The sequence below is a fragment of the Myxine glutinosa genome, chromosome 4 (assembly GCF_964187855.1).
Source record: "Myxine glutinosa chromosome 4, kmMyxGlut1.1, whole genome shotgun sequence".
Classification (NCBI taxonomy): domain Eukaryota; kingdom Metazoa; phylum Chordata; class Myxini; order Myxiniformes; family Myxinidae; genus Myxine; species Myxine glutinosa.
The window spans coordinates 83,733,240-83,760,740 of record NC_136264.1 but is presented as its reverse complement, the minus strand read 5'-3'; the positions used below and the strand labels follow the sequence as shown (position 1 = coordinate 83,760,740).

Here is a 27,501-nt window from a genome sequence, read left to right as displayed (position 1 = left end):
GAAAAAACGATGATTTATATGAACAACCAAATTGCTATTTAACAAAAAATTCTGAATGATTGTGAAAGAAAATAGAGTTTCAACACCGTTGTGCGTGCAACAGTAACCAATCAATCAAATGCCTAATCGATGCGGTGCCCACGCAGACCCGACAACTTGGCAGCTGAAGTTATTCTTCTTTGGCTACTTCCTCTTCTTCTTTGTCTTCTCCTTAACACCCACCAAGCCACCATTATCCCGCCTTTCTTGTGTTGTGTGGTTGGCCGGGGGAAACTTGGCCCGAGTCTTCACTTCACGAAACGGCTGATCATGCTTGCTTGACGTTCCATTAGCAAGGGCAGGAATTTGTAATTTGTTCATGGTGCAGGTGATAGCTCCCCTACTCTTCGCGAAGGACACCGTGGGATCTTTAACGTCCACCAACTAAGTCCAGCATATGGGATGCCCACTTTAACGTCCATCCGAGGGAAGGCATACACAAACTGAGCAATGCCAGGCCAGAAAGCCGTTCTCCAGTCATTTGTGGAGCGGACGATTCTTGATCAGTTTGACGCTGCTGAATGAATGATCGCTCAGCTGTAGTTGAAGAAATTACGAGAATAAGATATCCTTGGTCAAAGCAAAAGTGGACCAACTCCTGGCTGAATACAAAAGCCTTTGAACACTGTTACTGTATCAACAAGGGGGTGATACCAGTAGCGTTGAAACAAAGAATACACAAGGCATTTTGAAATTCATAATCAAGAATTATAATCAATCATTCTGTGAAACGCTCAATCTTGATTTCACGTTGAATAGTGTTGATGGAACTAATCATGTGTAAACCAGAGGTAATTACTCAGAAGCCCACATCTGTAAATACAGCCGATGTAAAACCATCAGTTTCTATTTCTTGTACACAATATAGAAGGCTTGGCAGTGTAATCAGCAACAGCAACGTTTCTGTTAAATCGGTTTCCCCATCAAAAAGTAATCATCTCTTTGAATTGTATAACTTCGTCAACTCTGAAAGGGAAAGAAGATTAAGCACGTTATTTGTATAAATTGTTATTATTATTATTATTATATTTTTATTGTAACCGCCATGCCGAGACGCAAGAAGCGTGATACTGATACTGATAGTGATACGGCTGACAATGCTCATATTCGTAATGGTGTTATGCTTAAAGGATTTTTTGCTGTGGGGATTGTGGTTATTTTTTATTTGACAGCTTGCTTTACAATGGATCTAACCGAAGACACGTTGACAGTAAGGCAAACGCCGTGGAACGAAGAATATGTGAGTAAAACAAGTTAATATGAGTGAGTTGACTTTTTTTTCGAGAAGTGTGTGTGTGTGTGTGTGTGTGTGTGTGTGTGTGTGTGTGTGTGTGTGTGTGTGTGTGTGTGTGTGTGTGTGTGTGTGTGTGTGTGTGTGTGTGTGTGTGTGTGTGTGTGTGTGTGTGTGTGTGAAAATATTAACTAGCTGGAAATACCACAACAAAAGGAAGCAGTTTCTTCTTCGCTGGTTAAAAGAACGACATTGAGGCAACTCCTGTAGGTTTCGATTTATTTGAAGTAACTTTTATGCAATTGATTGATCTCCAAGGAGCATTTCCATGTTTCAGGGGGGAGGGAGAACAGACAGACATATTTAGCCTAATAAATGTACAGTATAGAGTATTGTGAAATTCCAAAATCATCATATTTCTTAAATAGCAAATATATCTTGTGCCATATTTCTTAACAGTAAATAAAATATATATAACACAGCCCACATTCAATTTTTTATTCGATTGAAAAAAATTGGAATTTTTCCATAGTTTTGGATTAATTTGAAGCCACTTTTGCTGAATATTGTTTTCCCACCAAGGAGCATTTCTGTTTCCGTTTGAGACGGACAGACGGCATTAGCCTCAGGTGTGAGATTTATGAGCTACTAGCCGAAAGCACCCGGTGTTGCCCGGGTTTTTTAAAATGAATTTACTACTATAATTCAGCTTTTACCTGCGGCCGTAGAAGATTGACTACTATAATTCAGCTCAGCTTTTAATTGCGAAATGGGCCCAGCCCGGCCGATGCGGCCTCGACCGGCCTCGCCACCTAGCCCATAACCTTCCCGGGGCCCGTCCCGACATTTTTGGTTCTTTTTGAATGAATTTACTACTATAATTCAGCTTTTACGCGCGGTCATAGAAGATTGACTACTATAATTCAGCTCAGCTTTTAATTGCGAAATGGGCCCGGCCCGGCCGAGGTGGGCCTCGCCCGGCCTCGCCCGGCCTCGCCACCTAGCCTAAATCCTTCCCAGGGCCGGTCCCGACATTTTTTGTATTAGAGGTTTCCTCCTATCTTTCACCGTTCAGGAGATTAGCTTGCGCAGACAAACAAACAAACAAACAAACAAAAACTTTCTTTTATACATATAGATTTATTAGAAAATGCACTGAAGCCCACCAACCAAGCAACTGTTAAATGTACTCCTCGTGATGATGGTTAACCTTGCAGCACAAAAATATGCACAAAATGAAGGGCGGAATCAATCATGTTATAAATGGTAACCGGTACCATTATATATTGTGGAACCTCAGTGGGTGGGAGTTCCGGCTGTGTGTGTTCTGGTGGTTTTGGTGCTTCTCGTGTGCTGTACATGCTTCAGTATTCAAACAGACGCCATAAAGCCTAAAATAGCCCCGAGTGGGCTGAATGCCACCTCTTGAGATTTGGGGGAGCACCCTGATCCGAAATCGAAAAATCGAAGACCACGTGATCCTGCAGACCATCGAGTATTAGGGCTGTGTCGAGTTTCAGAGTAATCGGTTGCTAAATGAGGGACGAGTAGGGATCTGAAGTTTCAGCGGGAAACCCCCCTTGCGACCATCTTAAGATCGCGATTGTGCAGGATACTGTCTTGTATTCAAGTTTCAGAACAACCAGCCATGTGATAAAGGAGGAGTAGCAAAAATAGCAAAAAATTAACAGACCTTTTAATAGCAGGTTAACAAAAATAAAGTTGATTAAAAGTTAACAAAAACAGCAACAAGGACAGATGGACAGACATCTCGACCAAATTTACAAGTTCATCTCCTTGATATTGAGATGAGATAACCGAAAAATAACCACAATGAATCTTACTATAATTCACCAAATGTCCGTCTGTCCATTCGAAGGTACCACAAAAACGGCTCAACCGATCACAACGATATTTTAGGTGGGTATTCCTGGGACCCCTGGGAGTAAAATAGGCTATATATTTTTTTACAATTTCTCCAAGTTTTGCAATTTTCCAGTTTTTCCAAACACGATGGAATAATATTTACCGATATGAACAGTGATGTGGCTTTTGTTGAAATTCTACAAATACTGTTTATTCTACGTACCAGGAGAGCGTAGATCGACTCCTGACGAACTCTTCCTATAGAAACATGCGGCTCCGAAGTAACATGGCAGCGTGTGCAAAGTGACTGAGAAACAGGTGTAGCGGCCGCTTCCGTGTTACAGATTCGGCACGCACTCTTCACACATAAACGTGTGACTGAGAGACATGTAGCGGCTGCTTCCGTTTTGCAGAATTCAATCTTTTTTCAAAATGGGTGCCATGTACTGTTTAGATTTTGATGATTTGTGTGTGATATGATTCATGATTCAACAGATGTTTATATGAATCGTTTAAAATAAAAAGACTTCAATTTCTGATATTTTGCCTTTTCATTTGGGCCTCCCAATTGAAACCCCGCCCATAGGGTGGGTACCGTTGCGAGTAGAAAATAAATTGATCAATTTACATTGAAATCAATACATAATAAACTAATTGTAAAGAGCATTTTAACAAAGTAGAGCCTTGGTGGGTGTTCGAGATTACCAATCTGTGAATGAACGATTAATATTATATAGTAGATATGTATATAGATGCGGATATGAACATATTGCCATCGCATTGTTGCTGCGAACGGCCTGGATAACGAGATCTATCTGGTCCTGTAGAGTTACCTCCTTTCCACTCTCCTCTCATTTCAGGAGACCAAAAAAAAAGTCAGACTTTCACATGTTATGCAACACCACCATCAATCTGGGCCTTGTGCTTTTTCTGGTCTTCATCAATAAATCTCTCCGGCTCTCTGGAAAATCCTCTCTATCTCTTTGCTGATGACTCCACTTTCTGCCGCTCCATACCTCATCCCTCAGATCGGCAGTCTGCAGCCTCCTCACTGTCTGCAGACCTGGACAAAATCACAGACTGGTCAAACAAGTGGAACATGTCTTTAAATCCTGACAAATCTCACACTCTCACTGTCTCTCCGAAAAAACCGTCTGGCCAACCCTCCCATCTACTTTCTCAAAAATGCTCTCCAAGAAGTTCTGTTACTCAAGCTTTTGGGTCTCACTATCTGCCATGATCTTTCTTGGGAAAACCACATTTCCAAGCCTCCAAATCCAGTCGCCGATTGGGCATCCTCCGTCGTGCAAAGTCCTTCCTTGGCACACCTGAGCTCCTCACCACATACAAGGCTTTCATCCGCAGCTCAATGGAATACTGTTCTCCCCTATGGGCCGGTGCTCCTGCCTCACACCTAGCTCGGCTTCACGCTGTTGAAACCAAAGCTTTCAGAATTATTGGAATCTCCCGCGATGAAGCTATCTCTGAGGGCCTTTCACTCACTCACCGCAGGCAGGTAGGTGGTCTTTCTGTCTTCTACCGACTCCTCTCCGGCCTTGCACCCCCAGCTCTCTCTGTGCTCTGTCCCCCAAATATTCCTACAGGTCGCACAAGATCTGCCAGCAACCCTCTGATGGTTAAACTGCCGAAATCTCGGCTCTCCGCTCACCTTCACTCTTTCATTCCTCTTTTCTCCCGCCTCTGGAACAAACTCCCTCACTCCCTTCAATCCCACTCCTCCCTCCAGGTCTTTAAAACAGCTGTTCACCACCATCTCTTATCTTCCCCCATCCAAAACCTTGATCTTTTCTACCCCCGCTAATTCACCCCAGATCCACCTTGTTTGAAATTCCAACTTCTTTCCTGGAAGTCCTGGCAGTGTCCATATGTTTTATACCTCTCCCACTGCCCCCTTCCCACGCCCCCCCCCCCCCCCCCAAAGCCCTCGCCCTCTCTCAGATCTCTCGATGTCTCCATGTCTCTCGGTCCCTGCTCTCAAATGTTGTGTTTGTGTCCTTCCCCCTCTCTCCCCATCTTGTCTACCGCTCCCTATGTTATATGTTTTATGTGTCGGTTTGTCTTTCTGTGTGATTAATGTTCGCTCTTTCACGAGCCTCGATATTGTATACAAAACAAAAAAAAAAAAAAAAAAAAAAAAAGCTCAATGGAATACTGCTCTCCCCTCTGGGCTGGTGCTCCTGCCTCACACCTAGCTCGTCTTCACGCTGTTGAAACCAAAGCTTTCAGAATCATTGGAATCTCCTGTGATGAAGCTAACTCGGAGGGCCTTTCACTTGCTCACTGCAGGCAGGTTGGTGGTCTTTGTGTCTTCTACCGACTTACCTTCACTTTCATTCCTCTTTTCTCCCACCTCTGGAACAAACTCCCTCACTCTTTTCAATCCCATTCCTCCCTCCAGGTCTTTAAAACAGCTGTTCACCACCATCTCTTATCTTCCCCCATCCAAAACTTTGATCTTTTCTACCCCCATTAATTCACCCCAGATCCACCTTTTTGAAATCCTGACTTCTTTCCTGGAAATCATAGCAGTGTCCATTTGTTTAATACCTCTCCCATCCTCTCCCCCCCCCTCCCCTCCCCATTCCCCTGTCCCCTCTCCCCAAGCCCTCTCCCTCCCACAGATCTCCCGATCTCCCGATGTGCCTGTTCCTTACTGTTTTACTTGTGTGCTTCCCTCTCTCTCCCCATCTTGTCTCCCGCTCCCTTTATTATATGTTTTATGTATCCGTTTATGTTTTTTGTGATTAATGTTATCTCTTACACGAGCCTCGATCTTGTATACAAAAGAGAAAAAGAAAAAACAATCGGGGAAGAGTTGTTTTGACGTGAGCAGAAAATGACGGCTGGTTGCAAGCCTGAATGCGATCAATCGATGTGATTTTAATTTGGAAAAATATCAAAACAGTATTGTATTAAATTATTTATCAAATAATGATTAATTTCCATTTGAAAGCCCTTCCTTGTGAGATGCTGCATTGAAAACAAAATAGTTTGAAGCTAATTAAAAAATTATTTGTTAAACTAGATAGTTTTGTTTAAGCAAAAACGTGTGCAGGTGTACCAGTATATGTTTTTTTCAAATGCTGCAAACTATAGGTGCATACTTTGAAGGTTTGCTGCTTACTCGTTCTGAAATTGTCATGTGTAAACATTTTGCTTCCCCCGTTGGGCCATTTCTGAGGTAGCCTTCCTGAATGGTGGTAAAAAAGGTACTTCTGAAAGTTTTGTACACTTTTGTAGCAGAATTTCTATCCTTTAAATGTTTTGCCCATAATCACAAAAATTTGTATGACCTGCTCGATTTGCTTGGATGAGGCACCTTTCACTTCAGTTGCTAAAAGCGTGGTGTAAACCCTCTCGGGATTGCTCAGTCATTTGCAAAGATGCAAGTCGAGTCATTATATTTTGGCCAATTTGCTAGCAAGCTTACTGAACAGTTGTAAAGCACTAAAGTGGCATCTTGGTAGGGCTTTATCGACAATCTGTCCAACCACGTAACTTGAAATCGGTCAATATGAAACCGAAATAGTATTGTGCGGTTGGGCTAATGGCCAGTACCCATCTGTGAAAGCTCTGCATATGATGTACCACTGTCATGTATTGAAGTAGAAAGAGAGCCATCCACGATTCGAATTAACTAGCAAAGAACCCGTCCTTACAGATGGGTTAATTCCCCCAAAATTATGGACCATATGACGTGTAATACGAATCCCGCTGTGACACACATTTACATGGAGTGCTCCCTGCAGCTTGTATCGCCGAGGCTATGGTTTCTGTTTAACCACCTAAACCCCCCTGGGCAAACTCCATGTTCAACCACCAGTTTTCAGCTCATTTCGTCCAGTGGTTCAGGAGTGCATAGAAGTCATACAAACACATGCACAAACTAGAACGGCACGCAGTAGAGAACGGCATACTTCCGCCTGGTGAACAGTTTACATTTTGTATTCAAGAGTAGACCAAAAAATCACAATAAAGAATCACATTTAATCTAAATCGATCACAGGAATCACCATAGGTCCAGTCTTTCATACCCTGATCTACCCGTCATTTTTAGCTATATCACTCGATGGTGAAGAATCACATAAAAAATTCTACTCCGTGGATCCGGATCTTCACCAAAATTGAACCGATTCTTCCTTGTCACGCACACAACATGCCCAACAAGTTTCGTCCAAATCCATCCATAACTTAAGATATCCTGCTATGTATCGTTTTTGTGCCCGATCTCCCAATGGTGAATAATCATTACAAAAAAAAATAATTCTCACATCCGAATCCATATTCAGATCTTCACCAAAATCAAATCGTCCTTGACAGACGCCCAACCGGTCCACCTTGTTTTGTCCAAATCTGTCCACAACTTTTTGAGATATCCTGCTATGTTTCGTTTTTGGCCCCATCTCTCGATGGTGAAGAATCACTTTAAAATTCTAGTAGCCGGATCCGAACCCTGATCTTCACCAAAATCTAATCATTTCGGCCTTGTCACATACGCTACATCTCTGCCAAATTTCGTCCGAATCCGTCCACAACTTTTTGAGATATTTTGTTCACGAACGGACAGACAGGGGTGAAAACATAATCTCCATCCACCTTTGGTGGCGGAGGTAACAAACATACACAAACGCATATGCACAAACAGGCATTTCACAAATGACATATACTGTAGTATGATAGAGATTGATTTATATTGTATCAACCAATGTAAGGAAACCACTTTTTGATGAGTAATGGAGATCTATTTTTTCTTTTAGAAATATCACAATCCAAAACTTTTGAGCAGGAAGGTTTTGCAAGAGATATGTTCATTATCTGATCTACAACGAATGTGGACCAATGATCTCCAGCCAATGCTGATTGAACGTGTGCCAGGATCATCTGGTAGTCGCACTGTCCAGAAGGTGAGCCTGTTTTCTTCATGACGTAATTGTTTTGCAGATCTTAGCCTACTATATGTCAAACAAAACAGTAATGCAATATCCTTATTCAAACTTATTTAATTATTACTTTTATTTGAAGTCTTACCACATCCTAATAACTTTAATATAGACGAGACAGATTTCTGAGAAGTGTGAATGTTCGGTGCATTTTTGGGTAAATGTTGGGAACCTCCCTTTTTAACATAATTAGGGTATGCTGAATTCGATTAACCCGGTTGCCAAGCCGAATTTTGAGTTTTTGACCTTCTAATTACCATTAACAAAATGGCCACCAAATTGCCATTTTTGGACAATTTCTTTGAACAAGCATTTATATATCATGTATATACTATATACATGCAGCTCTTTTACTTTAACTTTACAACTTTTACCCCAAAATGCACCTAGAAGCTTATACATGGCCTTTTTTCATAAATCCGTCTAGTCTATATTATGGTTGGTGACATATTGAAAGAGACATTAAAACTGATATTGAAATTGGACATGAAAAATGGGAAATGGTTTTAATAAGACAATGTTTCATACAACCATTTATTCTAAAATTAAGTATACATGGCCATGAATCACAAACATTCAGGAATGTCACACATGTTGTTTTGCCAAACTACATCAAATTCATACAATGGGTCTGATCATCACTCTGTTGCTGACAGGCACACATTGATGTGCACCTCAACTCTGAATAGCGACATTTGCAGCGTTGAGTCTTGCATTGCTTCTGGCATACACAACAAATCATCTTGAGGCAAATTTCTGGGATTGGACTCGGTGACATCAGAATAGGCTCTAGTCCTGAATCACCACGTTTCCATCCCATTTCTACATGTGCAGGAAGGTCAGGTATGGCACAATGAGCATTTCTCCATACCATGGCTTGATAGTTTACTCACATCAAATGGAAATGAAGAGCATCACTTGTCGGTGACATTGCTTCTGGTTTACCAGTCTTGGATAACAACATATGTCGTGCTGAATCAACAGAGGAACCCTCAAAATTCTCAAAGTTCAAAACTCAAAATTCGGCTTGGGAACCGGGTTAATCGAAATCAGCATACCCTAATTATTTTAAAAAGTGAGGTTCAACTTTTACACAAAAATGCACCTAGAAGCTTGTACGTACATGGCCTTTTTCCATAAATCCATCTAGTTGTATTCTGGTTCCCTATATTTAGCTCCCATTTTCATCAGATCCCTAATTTATTTGTTAGTAATAATATTCAAATCCCCAGAAACTATGTCTATAAGGATCATACAAAAGGGGATGACATGCGTGCACAGTCAGTTTCCAAAATGTCCTTTACTATATCTTTACTAAGAGTTTGAAGACATTTACTATAATTGAATAAGGATTGTCCTATGGTCTTGGGGAAAGTGATATAAACCTTCAATGGAGTTTGCTTCCTAACTTTATCTGGTAATATACTCTCTCCACCAGTGTCCCTAAAATTAGAATTAAGTCAAAGCTTATCTACATGTTTGCCAGAAAAATCACAAATTAAGAACTCGTGGATCCTATCAACTTTGGGAGGAGACTTCTTTTTAAAAACCCTGCTACAAAGAGCTTTAATCAAAAACGAATAAGTCATATGAACCTGCAAAACTCCGGATAATATTGGATATTGAATTACTGAATTTATATAACTACAACATAGGTTGTTTTAAAAAAAATTTGCAAGCTGTATAAATGTAGACTATTTTTCATTTATCGCTCTATTCTCTGTTTATAGTCGTTCTCCAATATTTAATGTTCTGTATCATGGGACTTGCCTATATTTTTGGAAAAATGTTTTTTTAACAAAGCTTAAGGCCATTTAATCAACTAGGGCATTGCCCGTACGTGGGTGCCCGTTCCTTGCCCAAAAAAAAAAAAAACGCTACCCGTACGCTCTACCCCGCCCGTACGCCCGTAAACAAAAAATAACAACGCTCTTCGCTTCCGCCCTTCGCTCTGACTGAATTGGGAGAAATAATGCGCATAAGAAATCGAATTACGTACCGTAATGGCGGTCAGCTCGTAACGCGCACACTGTCCGGAAGTTCGCATATCGCATATCTATCTATCTATCTATTAATGCCCATTTATTCAATTATCGCCAACGTATTTTGGCTTTTTGCAATTTAATCGCAAGGAAAAGTAGAAAGAGAAGAGGGAAAAAAAGAAAAGCCTTGCCTTGCTGCAAACAGCTGCTGCAAACAACAACAACATGGAAGGCTGCACTGTCCGGAAGTTGGCATATCGCAGTTACGATTATTTTAGTGTTAATGGCCAATTATTCAATTAGCGCCAACGTATTTTGGCTGTTTGCAATTTAATCGCAAGGAAAAGTAGAAAGAGAAGAGGGAAAAAAAGAAAAGCCTTGCATTAACGCATTAACGCTTGCATTGCATTAACGGTTCGGCACACGTGATAGCTCGCTGCTCTCTGATTGGTTGAAGCGTTTTTTGGACATAGCTCGGTAGGTACTTGTCCGATTAATTACAAACCTTGAAAAGGCACATCCTCGGGTCCCCAGCAATATACCTGGCAAGTTTCAAGTATATCGGACCCGTGGTTGTCGAGAAACAGCGGTCACAGACACACAGACACACAGACAGACACACAGAGATTGCTGGAATTATAGATAGATGATGTTTCAGAAAAGTAAAAAAAGATTTCTTCCTCCCTCCTTTCCCCTTCCGCCCCCACCCCTCTGTTTTCTTACAGCATATCGTTAACAAAATAGAGTCACTGAGTGCTGAATGGACCGTTAACTTTGATTCATTTGAAGACATGACACCTTATGGCAGGAAGGTTTTCAGCAACATCATCGCAGTCCTCAATCCTGAAGCAAAAAGAAGATTGATTCTTTCCTGCCATTATGACTCCAAGTATTTTCCAAATGATATGTATGGCCGTGTTTTTGTTGGTGCTACAGATTCTGCAGTGCCTTGCGCCATGATGCTCAGTCTTGCTCGAGCCCTGGATGACCGACTAAAGAAGATGAAAAATGTATGTTTCAAAGTTGGTTTAAAAAACATTGAAGCCTTTGGAAGTTGCATTACAATAGTTTAACTGATTTTTTTCTTTTTTGGATACAAAGTTGAGGCTCGTGGAAGAACTTAGAACACTGAACGGATCAGGATGCAATAGAACAAAAGTAACAGTAGAAAGAGGGGGGAAACACCAACAGTAGAGATGCAGGATAAAATAGAGGGTGACTTCGACAAATATGGCATGTGGAGAAGAATGAGGGGTAGGTGAGAACATATGGGGTGGGCAATATGAATACATAATCAAACTCTCAGGGAGGGAATATTGGATATTTAGAAGGAGGTGGACTTGCAGGTGGTGAGGTGGGTTTGGGTTCTGCATTTTGGGAGTTTCACTAGAAGGGGGTTGCTGGTGGAATGTGTGTGCCCTGCATAAACCTTGGGGTAAGAGAGGGGATCACAAACCATGAGAGGGCAGAGGATGCAAGATCAGAAGGGAGGTTGAACAAGGCACGGAGACCGCCGAACTGTCTGTGATGGTAAAGTGATAGGCCCATAGAATCGGCCTCATCGCGGGAGATTTAGATGATCTGGAATGCCTTGTTTTCCACGGCGTCAAGCTGAGCAGGCGGGGTTGCCAGTCCAGAGGAGAGACCAGTACTCCATCAAGCTACGGATGAAGGCCTTGTAGGTGGATAGAAGTCCAGGTGTGCCAAGGAAGGATTTTGTACAATGGAGGATGCCCAGTCAGCGACTGGCTTTGATAGCTATTTCTATGTAAACCCAAGGAGAATTTGTTGTGAAAGACAACATTGTCAATAGAAAACATTTTTGGCATGAAAACTCCTCCTAACACATGGTAATGTATAACTTTTGTGTTAGGTGTGGTATTTTTAGCATTAGTGCAAGTATGAAGTTAAGTTATGAGCAAGAAGAAGACATATAGTTGTGGTGCGAGGAAGAAAAGATGTATGAATCAGGCAGTTGTGAGATTAAGTTGTATGGTTCTGAATGAAAGTGGAAGAAATGTAGTTAAATTATGGGCCTTTCAAAATCAAAAGGGAAGGAGGGAGTCCAAATTTCCCACCATCCTGCCATCAATCCCCCTCCCCATCAAAAATACTGGTCAACTGCACACAATAAACCTACCTACTGGCTGACTCCAGACTAGCTGCTAAGCCCAGCTTCTGATGAACTCATCTTACCGTGCCTTTACATTTTATTTGTCTCCACATCTAACAAATCTAAATTCAAGTTTGACCTCATCATCCTGCTCACCCATGTTGATCGGAGCTCCCACTATTACACCCCTGCCTAGTACATTGCAGATATTCCCACCTCATTTGAACGCACATATTCCTGTCTTGAAAAGACATTTATTTTCATTTCTCATGACAATAATTGTGTCAATCTGTTTGTCTTGCAGGTCAGCACTGATAGTTCTGACCTGACGCTGCAGCTCATCTTCTTTGATGGAGAAGAATCCTTCAGGGAATGGAGTGACAAGGACTCCTTGTATGGCTCTCGGCATCTTTCAAAGCAAATGGCATTGACGAATCACCCCGTGGATGCTACTCGCACTACGCTGATCGACTCAATTGTAATTTGATTTGGCCTTGCCATGATTCTGGGATTTTGCTTCCCATTTATTTATGGAATAATGTTATTTGTACTTTAGTGTAGTGTTCATATAATAACTTGAATATGCAGGCACACCTATTTCAATTTGCACACTTGCGCGAAATGTTACGGAACCCAACGTCGGCCTCTGTTCCCCTTAGAGGGGGGATTAATCCCCTCTTCTATAACTGACCGACGTGGTCCCTGACACTGCCCAGCTACCCCCGGAAAGGCAGGTGCACAGCCCCGTTCATACCGTGGACAGATGTTAATTGCCGAGCGGTTTTTAGCAACCGCGGTACGAACTATTAACAATTACTAGACCCGATTCCTGAACATTGGCCAAATCGTGCCACAGGTATTCAATGTGGAAACCTCAAAGACGAACGGATGTGAAGAAGAAGAAGGCAAAAGGTAGGAAATACAAATATAATTTATTACTACTATTATGTACAATCAAAAGAAACCAAGGGAGAAGGAAGAATAAGAAAATAAAGACAGAAAGAGGGACGGACCAGAAGGACACAGTGAAACTCTAGCTTACCCATTAACAGTCTTACTTAAACCCCAGGACAACACAGAAGACGGACGAACAATCAGACTTACACGGGGGATGATGGCAGGAACGAATGGCGGGAAGGATCCGGGTGGTTGGGATGATCGCGGCTCGAGTTGGGCAGCCGCCGGCTCTCCTCAACCGTCTCTCGTACGGCAACATTGCTTCGAGGCTGCAACTTGGTTCACCGCTCAAAGCTGCCGTGGTCAAAAACTGCGGTGGTTTCAAAGCTCCGTTTGTTCAAGCTGCTGTGGTGTGCCGCATTAAAGTTCAAGCTGCTGTGGTTCTCTCTCTCTGGGGGCGTTGCGTGACGGGTTCTCTCTCTCTCTCTCTCTCTCTCTCTCTCTCTCTCTCTCTCTCTCTCTCTCTCTCTCTCTCTCTCAAAGGTTTCCGCGCGCAATACAATTCACAATCACCTTCTCACAAGACACTCCTGAGTGCACCTCCAACACTCACACGGCATCATCTGATCTACCTGGTTTCCCTCTAAAACTCGTGCTTCCCCGTCGCCCCTTATATTATTACGCTCCCTGGTCATTATCATCCAACTACCCTCTCTATGTCCCCACTACCTGTCCACTGGTGCTACTTAACCTTAGTTACCTATGGTCATCTTCTCTAGATCCCTACACACTTTATCCAAACCCTCCCTTGGCGAGTTTTCACTGCCAAACCCCATAAACTATTGCTCCTTTGCCCACTCTGTGAGGGATGGCAGAGTTGCCACCTCCCCACATCGGGCATGTCTCACTATCAATTTTGCTCTTAAATTTCAACCAATCACAAATTCCCTATTCCAAAATTTCGAATCCAAAACACGATCATCATCACAGTCCACTATATCCGAGCCTCGGTGCGTCATGCCATCATTAAAACTCGGCTTCGCAAAGCCGAGCAATGAATTTGGGTGGTTTGGTCGCCTGCAGGTTGAATCCGTTCGGCATTCGGTGCAAGGGAGGCGGTTTGGTTGGGCCGAGATTCCACGCACCATCTCGGCGCGGCACCTTGCGGTCCCGGGCCCGATGGCTCAATCTCGCCCGGTCGGAACCCTGCCCCCGCCAGGGGGCACCGTACCGCTTCCTCCTACTTGCCCTTGAACCAGACCGGTCGCCTTGCCCGACAAGGCCCGGACTCGACCGTGCAGGGCGGGGCCAAGCCGGAATCGGCAACGACGCTTCGAAGAGAAGTGACGCAACACCGACCCGCGCCGGGCCTCGCATCCGGCAAAGCGCACCGCGCCCCGAGTGCTCGCCTCGGCTATCCGTCGCCCTAACTGCTAACCCGGTCAACGTCGACGCCTTACTCGCATGCTCACACGCACACGCGACCCTTTTCACACTCACAAAACCCGGCGTCTCGGCGCTTACAGTGCATCCTCCACACTCCGTCCATTCCACCACCGCACTCCCTGTTACACACCACACCTCGTGCACACTCGCCGTTCGCACACTCCCTTAACACACCTCGCGCACCGTCTTGCACGCACTCCCTCGGTACGTACTCCGTACCACTCACCATGGGCGTGCACTCTTGCATCCACCCACTAACGCGCTCCGATGGGCTCTCCCACACCCGCGCCACAACCAACTCAGGTGTGCTTCCTCGCACACGTTCCACCACCACCTTACTCTCCGTGTCACACTCACCCTCGCACGTACACTCCGTATCGCTCACTCCCTGTGTCACACTCCGTACACCCCGACGTGCATTCTCGCTCGCACTCGGTTTCACACTCGCGCTTTGTAACACGCTCGCTCTTTGACGCACACTTTTTCCTCACGCGCGTGCCATTCGCTTTAACACAACACACACAGGACCTTCCACGAACGCCCGGGTGCCATATTGACCCCAATCGCACGACAATTCTCTTCGCGCCAGACATCCTCTTACAAAATCTCCCGGCACCACATACAGCCCGTCTCACCTACGGGGTTCTTCTTCCTCCCTGCACCAACACCTGCAAATCTTTATCTATCTATAATTCCAGCAATCTCTGTGTGTCTGTGTGTCTGTGTGTCTGTGTGTCTGTGTGTCTGTGACCGCTGTTTCTCGACAACCACGGGTCCGATATACTTTAAACTTGCCAGGTATATTGCTGGGGACCCGAGGATGTGCCTTTTCAAGGTTTGTAATTAATCGGACAAGTACTTACCGAGCTATGTCCAAAAAACGCTTCAACCAATCAGAGAGCAGCGAGCTATCACGTGTGCCGAACGTGGCGATCAGACTCTGCCTCGGACGGCACATTTGACAGCGTATTCATTTATTTCACGTTGGAAAACTATGTTGCCGTTAAACTATGTTTTAAAACGAATTCAAACTGCGATTAAATTAAAACGATTCATCGGAACTGCGATTTGCGAACTTCCGGACAGTGACGACTTCACTTCCGGCAGCCAATCACAGAACGCTTTGTTGCGTAGGCGTGGCCGATGTGAGACGAGCGGAGCTGAGCGCGTTACGAGCTGACCGCCATTACGGTTCGTAATTCGTTTTCTTATGCGCATTATTTTTCCCAATTCAGTCAGAGCGAAGGGCGGAAGCGAAGAGCGTTGTTTTTTTTGTTTACGGGCGTACGGGCGGGGTAGAGCGTACGGGTAGCGTTTTTTTTTTTTTTTGGCAAGGAACGGGCACCCACGTACGGGCAATGCCCTAGTAAGGATTAATGAGCACAGCATCGTGATGTGAGCACGGACATTGAGCAATTTCCATTCCTTCCTCCAGTTGTTGCTCTTCTAAGTCCTCGGTCTCTCCAATTTCAACTATACCCATAATTTCTTTGTTCACCTCGACGACCGTTGGCTTTAATAAAAAAAATCCCCTCTACCTCAGTGGTCGCCGGCTGCCCCAAACCCCGTGTCGCGATTTCTACCCCGGTCCAGTTACCTGTGCTTTTCTCCACTTCACTCAACCTGCGCTCCTCGAGTCGCGTTACCTCCTCATGCACCCGTGGGACCTTTTCGCTCAACCTGCGGTTGACCTCCTTCTCATCCTCCCTTACCTCGTATGCGGCTCTGTCCCTCGCCATTCCCTCAGTTATTTCTTCAATTTTATTACTCGATTTGTTTAGACCGTCATTCTCCCGTTTCATTTCCGCCATGATTTGGGCCATGAAGGCTTCCATGTCGCCCACCCCCATCTGCGCAGCGGGCGCGGCTACCGCGCGCGGACCCATTTTGTGCGCCTGAAACCTCGTGCGCGAGGGGGCCATCTTGTGTACCCGATACCCCCGCAACCACATCACCATTGCTCTCCTCCTCCATTTCCTCCCTGTGGTCCTGGGTTGCCCCTAACCCCTCTTCTAATTCCCCCACCGGCATCCCGTCGCCTTGACCATCCATGGCACGATTTTTAAATTTAGGATTTTATAAAACAAAATTTCGGGCCACTCGTAATTTGAGCGCGCTAAGCGCTTCAGGTCCGAATCTCGCTCCCGACACCAAATGGTATACAAATGATGGTATACAAATGAAAGATGGTATACAAATGAAGGAATGGCAAGTTGCATTTAAAGGGAGAAATATAGAAGCCACAAACCTACCAAGGCCAGTATTATTGTTGATACAAGCTAATTTTAAGCATTAATATTTCAAAGCAAAGGAAAAAATATTTTTGTACCACTAGGTACAAAGGCCTCACTGACTAATACAAAATGTCTTCAAAACAACATCGCCACAACAAACACCACTCTTAAAATCACTTTTCTATACTTATTGACTATTGGAAGACCACATATATAATCAGACAAGCAAGTATGGATTGATGGAAATAAAAATACTCAAAGCAAATTGTACATGTACAAAAAATTATATACAGGGTGTTCCAAAAGGCTAGAATTGTAGGAAATGTTTTTCATTTGTTGTTGTTTTTTTTGTTTTTTTAACCGATGCCTTTGAGGTGGATAGGGAGGAAGTTGTGGACTGATGGAATGGTACCCACGTAGTCCAGATTATAATGCCCCTTGACTCTTTGGGGACACATGAAATCAGTGGTTATACCACGAGACCCCTTGCACTATTGACAGGGTTCATATGGGTTATGGAAATCCTGCAAAGTCATGGAATTTAACAAAATGCTTTCCCAGGCCTGGAAAGTCATGGAATTTCACCGACGGTCATTGGAAATTGAGAGTGAATGTGTTTTCTGTTATTTTTAGGACAAGTTACATTCGAGAGAGTTGTGTGTAAGTCTTTCGCTCTGTAATCAGAACAATTTCCCATGACACATTGCGAAGCTGCAGCTCAGAATAGCTCAAGCAATGTTCTCACAGTAAAAACGATCAGTAGAAACAGTGTCTCTTCGGTTTTGATATCTGGCCTGCTTTGTTCTTCACAGGCCTTCTGTATCCAGCCCACCACATTGTCATGTTAACAGTTACCTAATCTGCTATTCAACTGAAGCAGGATAGTGGTCGACTTTAAATACTTGATCATTTGCATAATCTTGCTGATGTTTTTGAGGAAGGGGGTGAGTAAAATAGACTTGTGTGGGGTCATGGAATATCAGTCAAGAGTCATGGAAAGTCATGGAAATTCAAATACCCAAAAGGGTACAGACCCTAATTGAAGATCTAAAGAATGAAATATTAAACGAATTTGCATAATCATTGTGTCCATTTTAAGAAACTTTAAAATAAACCTTGATACATTAATCGATGTGTATGCATGTCGGTGGCTCGCAATTTGAGCAATTATTATAAAATTGTAAAATAAATATTCCTTCAAATAAATTGGTTAACCATTCAAATGAAACGACCATCAATTGTAACTGGGTAATATGTAAAAGAAAATAAATTTGACTAAAATATCCGCTAATTTGGAGGCAACAAAGTCAATTGGGTGAAGTTTTATATATCTGTATTGAACCTTAATGTTGGGGTCAGGGGCTGGGGTTAAGATTTGTCAGACCTCTGTCAATTAACTGATTACTCATTTTTTTGCCGAAAATCAGTTAATCGGAAAGTTGAATAATGAATTGTTTTTTATCTGCCGATGCTATGACAGTTGAAACTGAAACCAATTTCTAAAACTCCTACTTATTCAATGTTTCCAATTAATCCCACATCGTGGCGTCAGCCGAAGTATCTGGCAGATACTGCAATCGACTAACAGTGATTTAAGCAGGGATCTGTAATTTGATCAGGGTACTAGAAATGACTTTCACAAAGGACTTGAGATCTTTAAAACATCCACCAACTAAACACTAATGCGAGCAGATGGGACACCCAGCTTAATGTGCACACGGTGATGCAATGCCTTGTCTGCGAAACACGAATCTGACAGTTTATGGTCATGCTGGCAATCAAACTCAGACAAGGCAGCGCAAATGTAAGTGCGCAACCTCTGCACCTTCCTGTCAGGGCAAAATTCATTTAACTGAAGACTGAACCCATTCAAGTGTGGTTTATTTAAATTGGTAATTTATTTTATTTGCAATAACAAGTATTTAAAGATGTATTTTCTTTGGCTTAAGTTTATGTGTGGAATCATTTTCTTTTTTCACTTCTGCTGTACTTTTAATTGAGGAAAGAGAAAAAGCAATGTGTAAGGTTGGGGGAGGTGGCGAGGGAGGTGTGTAGGTTTTGGGTTGTTGGGAAGGAGCGGTAAAGTAGCTTGGCAGTATATGAAAATATGAGGGGAAAGTGAAATGTACGACGCACACGCAGTGTGGTAAGGCAAGGGGTAGGGAGGGTGAGGATCGGTAATTTTGCCTCTTTTGCTTTCATTCAATGATAATAATAATAATAATAATAATGCATTTATTTTATATAGCGCTTTTCAGGAAGCCCAAAGACGCTTTGACAGAGTGCAAAACATAATGCATAGCAAAACATAAAAACAATTGCAAAAAAGAAGAATCAATAGGGAAATATTCAAAGCACAAAAGAGGGAGAAGGAGAGGAGATAGTCAGGGGTTAGATGCTGTGGGTTAAATGTTGAATGCAGTGTTGAACAGGTGGGTCTTGAGTGATGTTTTGAATGTGGTGAGTGAGGAGGAGTCTCTGATGGTGTGAGGTAGCGAGTTCCAGAGGGTGGGAGCAGCGATGGAGAAGGCCCTGTCCCCCCAGGATCTAAATTTGGTCCGGATGGGGGGGGGTCAGGAGGTTGGTACCAGCAGAGCGGAGGTTGCGGGTGGGAGTGTGTCTGGAGAGGAGGTCAGCCAGGTAGGATGGGGCCAGGTTATGGAGGGCTTTGTAGGTCAAGAGGAGGATTTTGTACTGGATTCTCTGGGAGATGGGGAGCCAGTGAAGCTTGTAAAGGACGGGGGTGATGTGGTCACGGGTCCGGGAATGGGTGAGTAGACGGGCAGCAGAGTTCTGAATGTATTGGAGGTTATTGGTGATTGTTGAGGGTGAACCATAAAGGAGGCTATTGCAGTAGTCCAGACGGGAAGTGATGAAGGCGTGGATGAGGGTTTCTGCAGCCACGGAGGAGAGGGATGGACGGAGACGGGCGATGTTTTTCAGGTGAAAGAAGGCTGTCTTTGTGATCTGTTTAGTGTATTTGTCGAAGGAGAGGGTTTGGTCAAAGATGATGCCAAGATTCCGGATGTGAGGGGAGGTGGATACTGGGAAACCGTCGATGTTGAGGGCAAAGTTATGGGTGGACTTGGTGAGCGTTTTGGGCCAATGATGATTATTTCAGATTTATCACAGTTAAGTTTGAGGATGTTGATTTGAAGCCAGGATTTTATTTCAGTGATGCAGTTTGTCAGGATAGAGTGGGTGGCGGTGGAGATGGACGTGGTGGAGATGAAAAGCTGGATGTCATCGGCGAAGCAGTGGAATTGGAGACCATGACGGCGGATTAAGTGACCGAGGGGGGACAGGTAAAGGATGAAGAGGAGGGGGGCAAGAACTGAACCTTGGGGGACACCTTGGGGGAGGGGAGCAGTGGGGGATTTGCAGTTATTGATGGAGATGAACTGACGTCTGTCAGAGAGGTATGATTTAATCCAAGAGAGGGCAGTGCCGGTAATGTTAAAGGTGGTTTCAAGTCGGGTGAGGAGGATGGTGTGATCGATGGTGTCAAAGGCGGCGCTGAGGTCGAGGAGGATGAGAATGTTGAGGTTGCCAGCGTCAGAGGAGAGGAGAAGGTCGTTGGTGATTTTGAGGAGAGCAGTTTCAGTACTGTGGTTGGAGCGGAATCCGGATTGGAATGTTTCATACAGGTTATTGGCAGAGAGGTGATGTTTGAGTTGAGTGGCTACAGCGCGTTCCAAAACCTTTGACAGAAAGGGTAGGTTGGAGATGGGTCTGAAGTTATTTAGGGTGTCAGGGTTTACTCCAGGTTTTTTCAGAATGGGGGTAACAGCAGCAATTTTGAGGGATGGTGGGACGATGCCTGTAGACAGGGAGGAGTTTATTGTTGCAATGATAAGTGGAGAGAGAGCAGGAAAGGAGGCCTTGACAAAGCTAGAGGGGATGGGGTCAAGAGTGCAGGTGGCAGTTTTCATTCCGATGAGTTCAGAGAGGTCAGTAGGGGAGACTGGGGAGAATTGAGACAGGGGATGGCAGGATAAGGGGGGGAAGGTGGTTTGAGGGGGAGCGGGTGCGGCGGTGGTCAAGCTGTTGTAGATGTTTTCAATTTTGCGTTGGAAGAATGAAAGGAAGGAGATGCAGTTGTCTATTGTGAATGACTGGGTGGTGGTGTTCAGGGGGCTGAGGAGTTTGTTTATTGTAGAGAAGAGTGCTTTTGGGTTTCCGGAGCCAGAGTGGATAATTTGAGAGTAGTAGGCGGAGCGGGTGCGGGAGAGGGCATCTTTATAGTGTTGTATGTGGTCCTTGTATGCCGAGGAGTGAACTGTGAGACCTGTTTTATTGCGGAGTCTTTCAAGTTGGCGAGCACGAGTTTTCATCAGGCGGAGTTCAGGGGTAAACCAGGGAGCAGAATGGGTGAAAGAAACTGTTTTGGTTTTTATAGGCGCAAGTTGGTCAAGGCAGGAGGAGAGAGTGTGGTTGCAGTAGTCAGTGAGGTCAGAAGGGGTGTGGAGGTCAACGAAGGGAGAAGTGGACATTTTTTCAGAGAGGGTCGATGAGAATGAGGTAGGTGAAAGAGCGTTTAGCTTACGGAAGTTGATAGTGCGATAATGCCTTGGTGCTGGGGTGGGGATGTTGATGGTCAGAGTGATGGCTAGGTGGTCAGAGAGAGTGAGGTCGGAGCCAGAGAGATGGTGCAAAATTAGTCCAGTAGAGCAGACAAGGTCCAAAATGTGACCACGGTTATGGGTAGGAAAGTTGACATGTTGAGTGAGGTTAAAGCAGGTGAGTAAATCAGTGAAGTCAGTGGTTAGCGTGGAGTCAGTGGAGTCCATGTGGATATTGAAATCACCAAGGAGGAGGATTGAGGGGGAGAGGGAACATAGCTGGGTCAGAAAGTAGGAGAAGTCAGACAGGAATGATGGGTGTGGTTTGGGAGGGCGGTAGACAACAGCCATGACTGACTGTGTGTGACCAGAGAGTTTAAAAGCCAGGTGTTCAAATGATGGAGCAGATGAGATGGAGATGAGGTTGGTCTTGATGTCTTGTCGGTGAATAACGGCAATTCCACCACCTCGGCCCTCCGAGCGTGGTTTATTGATGTAAGAATATCCATTGGGTGTGGTGAGGTTGAGCGTGTAGTTGTCCAGTGGTTGTTGCCAGGTCTCGGTGAGACAGAGAAAGTCCAGTTTATTTTCCAGGATGTAGTCGTTCAGGATGAGGCATTTGTTGTTGAGGGACCGGGTATTGAACAGGGTGAGCTTGATGTTGTTTTGTACGGCGGGTATGAATCCAGGTGATTTGGCCAGGGTTCGCAGACAGGAGGTGCGATTTTGTGCGTTGTTGTGACCAGGTGTGTTGGGACGATGAGTGGGAGTGCGCTGAGCCGACCAGAGGATGGGGATGGAGTGACCTGATTGTAAATAAACAAACTTACGACCGGAGCCACGGTGAATGTACCTGGGTCGACGCAGGAGTCCATTCGATTTGATTGCAGAGATGCATGATGGGGTGGAGCGGGTTTTAAGCAGGAGAAGCCTTGCGGCGGAGTACCGCAGAGCCATGCCAGCAGGAGCGAAGGGACGAGCACGAGGCCAAGGGTGAGGAGGCGAAACAATCGTCACAACCCACGGGAGTGGGCCCGAGGAAACAGCGAAGGAGCCGAGCAGGTGAAGCCAGGAGCAGAGCCGGGACCATGCAGAGGGCAGACAGGAGCGAAGAGACGAGCACGAGGCCAAGGTTGAGGAGGCAAAGCGGCAAATGCAGCGGCAAACGACCGCCGCCGCTAATCAAGATCACGGCGGCAAACCGCCACCACCGCCGCTGCAAACAATGGGCACAACCCACGAGAGTGAGCCCGAGGAAACAGCGAAGGAGCCGAGCAGGTGAAGCCAGGAGCAGCAGAGCAGAGCCGGGACCGTGCAGAGGGCAGACTCAATGGCCAAAAATCCGCCACGACCACCAGGAAAGCAAGATACGGACAATGGTCCAGTCAGAGAAGCGGCGAGCAAGTGACGCCAGCGTCCTCTCATGACCGGACCGGAAACGGGGAAAAAAAAAAGAAAAAAAAAAAAAAAAAGATGACTCCTGAAAGATGCTTCATCTGAAAGATGCCTGAAAGATGAAAAAAGATGATGACTGCCCTGACCCTCCTCTCCCTGCTTCAGATACAACTTTATTATGATTTTCACAGGAATTGTTTTGTCCAGAAACGTTTTAAATGGAGGCAAACTTGTGATAATTATTTTTCATTGCAGGATTTGTTTGTGTTGATGGATCTCATTGGAGCACAGAATCCATATTTTTTAAATCACTTTTCTGAGACGACATATTGGTTCAATAGGCTAGTTGGAATTGGTGAGTGTTCTCATTTGCTTCGTATGCAAATCTGTATTTGTATGTCTTTGTATTTGACGTAATTTGATTTGACGTACAAATCTATTTGTACGTCAAATTGTACGTCTTTTTCCCCCTTAACAGCATTTACATGTCATGTTTTGTTTTCAGAGAAAAGGCTACATCATCTGAGGCTTTTGGAACAACATTACTATGAAGCTCAGTATTTCTATAAAAATCAACGAGCCCCACATACTCAGGATGATCATGTACCTTTTCTTCAACTTGGTTGGTATTAAACAAAACTCTAAGACTATTTATTTATAAATGTGGTTTTTTTTCATTTGTTGTTGTTGTTCCTCTGATAATTCAGTGGATTTATTAACGGTACCCTCCCTAAGGGCAGGGCTTCAATTGGGAGGCACAAATGATTATTTAAACGATTTATATAAACATCCGTTAAATATCACACGCAAATCATCAAAATCTAAACAGTATTTTTCGAATTTCAATTTAAAAAAACCCACATCGCTGTTCATATCGGTAAATATTATTCCATCGTGTTTCAAATCGTGATATCAACTGTACGCTTTTCTTTTGGGGAAAAAGAATGGAATGATTTTGTCCCCCTTCTTCAGCATAGAACTTCAGGATAGACGACATTGCTGATAAAAGTTCCGTTTCTCTCTTTGAAGTTCTTGGCAAACATTTTTATATTGTCACTGCTGCCAACGTGACGCCATGGCATTATTCATTACATTCATTCGTTCATTCATTCATTTAATGATCATTAAACATTATTCTTACGCTCATTAAACATTAAACGTTCATTAAACGATTACGAAAATAAAAACGAAAAACATTACGAAATTACGTTCACAACGTCACCTCAAACACTACCGTGAACACAAACATCGTCACAAACGTTACGTTACGTAATTCAAACCGTGAACACATCGAATATTGGAGAGCCCATTGCCCAAACGATTTGTTTTCTCTGGTACGTTTATCAAGTAATCAGATGTACATACACGTCAATCTTACAGCCGACATGTTGGTGCTCGCCGTCACTGCGATGCGAAGCGAACGTTATGCGGGAGACCAAACCTGAAAATGCTTGAGGCCAAAGCTGAAATTGGAAAAACAACATAGCCTATTTTACTCTTGGGGATCCCAGAATTACCCACCCAAAATATCGTTGCGATCGGTTCAGCCGTTTTTGCGGTACCTTCGAACTGACGGACAGACGGACGGACATTTGGAGAATTATAGTGAGATGAGACTAAAGTGTTTTATAATGATGCATGCAGCTTGTGTTACATGAGTTTTTATTATATATTTTGCTAATTATCGCTCCTGCTTTGATGACTCACCTTCTTATAGGGTTGCTTTTAGTTAAGATTGGAAAAAGTCTTTCATGAGCCTATTTATTTCTAAACTAAATTCAAATTCAGCCAGACATAGCATTCAACTTCAGGTGGCCAGAATTTTAAATTTGTTTCAGACCAGGGGTGGGATGCAGGGGATGACGCGACTACTCCATGCAAAAGACACTGGAGGATATGAAGCGTCCCCTCAACTAGCGCTAACAGACGGGACACCAGTTTAACGTCCATCTGAGGGGTGGCACACATTGATGAATCACCCACCCTGCTTGTTCTTATTCTTTGTTCATATGGAGCACAAGGCTCCAGAGTAGCATAATTGGCTGAGGGTGTGGCTGTGCCGCTGATGCAATGGCCTCTGCTGGTTATGGCAGGAATTTAGAATTTATCCATTGTGTCGGCACTATGTGCATGGAAGAAGTTTCGGGAACTGAGTGGCATGCTGATGATGAGGGGAGTGTCGTTGAAGCTGAAGGGAAAGGTGTATGCTGCATGTGTGAGAAGTGTTGTGATTTATGGGAGCGAGACATGGGTAATGAACGTAGAGCAGCAACGAAGGTTGGAAAGGGTGGAAATGCGAATGGTTCGACGGATGTGTGGAGTATCGTTGAGAGAGAGGAAGACAAATGATGAATTGCGAAAGATGATGGGAATAGAGCCTGTGATTGATGCTGTGAAGAGGAACAGGTTGAGATGGTTTGGTCATGTGTTGAGGAAGGATGAAAGTGACTGGTTGAGAAGAGTGATGGAAATGAATGTAGAAGGAAGCAGAGGACGGGGAAGACCGAGAAAGACTTGGCTAAAGATGGTGGAAGAAGAAATGCGGGCAAGGGGGTTAACAAGGAGAGATGCAGAAAATAGGGCAAAATGGAGAAGATTGTCATGGAGACCGCAAGGCTAACCCCCGCTCTAGCAGGGAAAATGGCCTTTAAAATGCATGTTGTGTGTTGTGTTGTTGTCGGCACTAGTTTGCCTCCTCCATCCGCTAAGGACAGCATGGGATATTTAATGTCCACCAACGAATTCTGGCAGACGGGATGCCCATTTTATGTCCATCCAAGGGACAACACTCACGTTAAAGAATCATGTGAAATACCACGATGACAGTTTTTATTCTGGATTCAAAGCCACGCCGGCAGTTTATAGTTGGGCTGAAAATATCAAATTCGGACGAAACTGCTCAAAGGGAAGTGCACGACCTACGTACTATTGTGCCAGACAGATTTTGTTAACCACATACGACAGTTCTTGGAACTTAACAGCCAAAATATATGCTGTTTGTTGGAACTTTTCTTAAATGAAGATTACAAAATCGTGTTACATTGTCAATTGATGACGTTTGAGATTTGGTTAATTTACCCATACAGGAGTGCCGGTTCTACATTTGATCTCAACACCGTTCCCCGTTGTATGGCACACAATGGATGATACAGAAAGAAACCTCCACCCCGTCACCATCAATAACCTCAATAAAATCATCCAAGTGTTTGTCGCTGAATATCTCGAGCTTTGACCCGACCCACAGCAACGGGACAGATAGAAAATAGTGTTCCGATTGCACTTTTTGGTTACAACTGTTTCCAGATTATGTAATATTGTTACAATGAAAAGCTTTGTGTCGATTATTTCACATATATAATGCTGGATTTTAAAAAATGTTTTATTAAACGAGACTTTATTTTATGGGCATTTATTTTATTTTAATGAGTTCATTTTTACTTCAAAAATGTTGTTGCTTTAACAGATTTGATCTTCACCTTGATATAAAAAATATATAATAACCACCTTTAGAGGCCATTTTCCCCCGCAAAGCGGGGGTTGGCCTTTTTCAGGAACCGTGGTTGTTGTTGTTTTTTGGTCCCCTTTTTGAAGCAATGTTTTACGGCCGGATGCCCTTCCTGACGCGAACCCTTTTTGCCGCCTTTTAACGACAAACAGGGAATTACCAGTGAACTGGTACTCAATTAGCCGACCTCGGAAGGATGACAGGCTGAGTCAACCCCCCTGGCGTTAATTCAGCGATCGACCGGGATTTGAACCCAGAATCCTAAGCCGGCACCCTAGCCGCTAGCCCAACACCAGGATCTTCACCTTGATGTCTGTGTAAAATGCAGTGAAACACCTTGTGCTAGTTTGTATAAAATCAGGTCTGTGGCATCGATGTCTTGTGTTATCGAGTTATTTGCTGTATCTTGGTATGATGCTCCTTACTGCAAAGGAGTTCCAAATGTACAAAGGAGTTCTTATGTTTATTAAGGATAAATAACTTGTGGAAACCGTTAATAGCAGAAATAATGTGATCAGGGTGAGTCCAGCATGTTGTCGTGTACCCATCATATGTACAATTGGAAACCACTCCATGACAATCGTTGCACGTCTGCTGACCAAACGGAGATTGGCAGAGGCGGATTTGCCTCGGATTATTTGTAATCGGCACACCATCCAGAATTTGCGCCCCAAGTGTATTAACATAAAAATCTATATTATTAAAGGAGCCGTGTCTGTCTGTTTGTTTGTCGTGTTATAACTTGAGAACGGATTAACGGATTTTATTAAATCCAACTACGGTGGATTCGAATAACTCCTGGGAGTGTTTGTGATAAAAAAATTAAAAAAATAAAAACTTTTTTATGGGTACACAGATTGCAAATTCCAAAACTGCAAATGCCACCACGTGACGTTGGTTTTCCCTGCATGGAGAACAGGATCTCCCAGGAATCTTTTTTTTTTTTGAACCCCACAGATTAGCCATCGCAGCAAAGATCGGTATTTCCGTCAGCAAAGCGACTGGTCTTATATATTGTAGTCAGTTTAGAAGTGAAGGGTAGTCCAAATGATGACAAAAAGTCACAAACACGAAAGAACCCAAATGAAATCCAAGGCCCCAAAATCCTGGCACAAAACACAAAAAGCAAGAAAATGATTTTATGTTGTCTACTTCGAAGTTATTCTTTAGACGAGGGTGGGAAATCATTTTCACGGGAAGGCCACATAATGTTGGTATGTTGTCATGGGCCGTATATCTGTTTTGTAATAAAATTACCTTACAATCTCAA

The 27,501-nt window shown here is 43.9% G+C and overlaps 1 protein-coding gene across 1 annotated transcript; it reads left to right on the top strand.

The window, feature by feature from the left end:
* Nucleotides 1–1,055: 1,055 nt before the first annotated feature.
* On the top strand, nt 1,056–27,501 carry QPCT (glutaminyl-peptide cyclotransferase). The gene is made up of 7 exons (XM_068099613.2): nt 1,056–1,279; nt 7,915–8,061; nt 10,805–11,089; nt 12,497–12,670; nt 22,982–23,081; nt 23,232–23,348; nt 25,813–27,501. The coding sequence occupies exons 1-7, from the start codon at nt 1,085–1,087 to the stop codon at nt 25,956–25,958; spliced, it is 1,164 nt and encodes a 387-aa protein (XP_067955714.2). The 5' UTR covers nt 1,056–1,084; the 3' UTR covers nt 25,959–27,501.

Bases quoted from the DNA above. Each gene is read 5' to 3' on its own strand.
- QPCT (XM_068099613.2), top strand. From the start codon at position 1,085: ATGCCGAGACGCAAGAAGCGTGATACTGATACTGATAGTGATACGGCT. The intron at 23,082-23,231 runs GTGAGTGTTCTC...TTTTGTTTTCAG, and splicing joins CAATAGGCTAGTTGGAATTG to AGAAAAGGCTACATCATCTG. The intron at 23,349-25,812 runs GTTGGTATTAAA...TTACCCATACAG, and splicing joins TGTACCTTTTCTTCAACTTG to GAGTGCCGGTTCTACATTTG.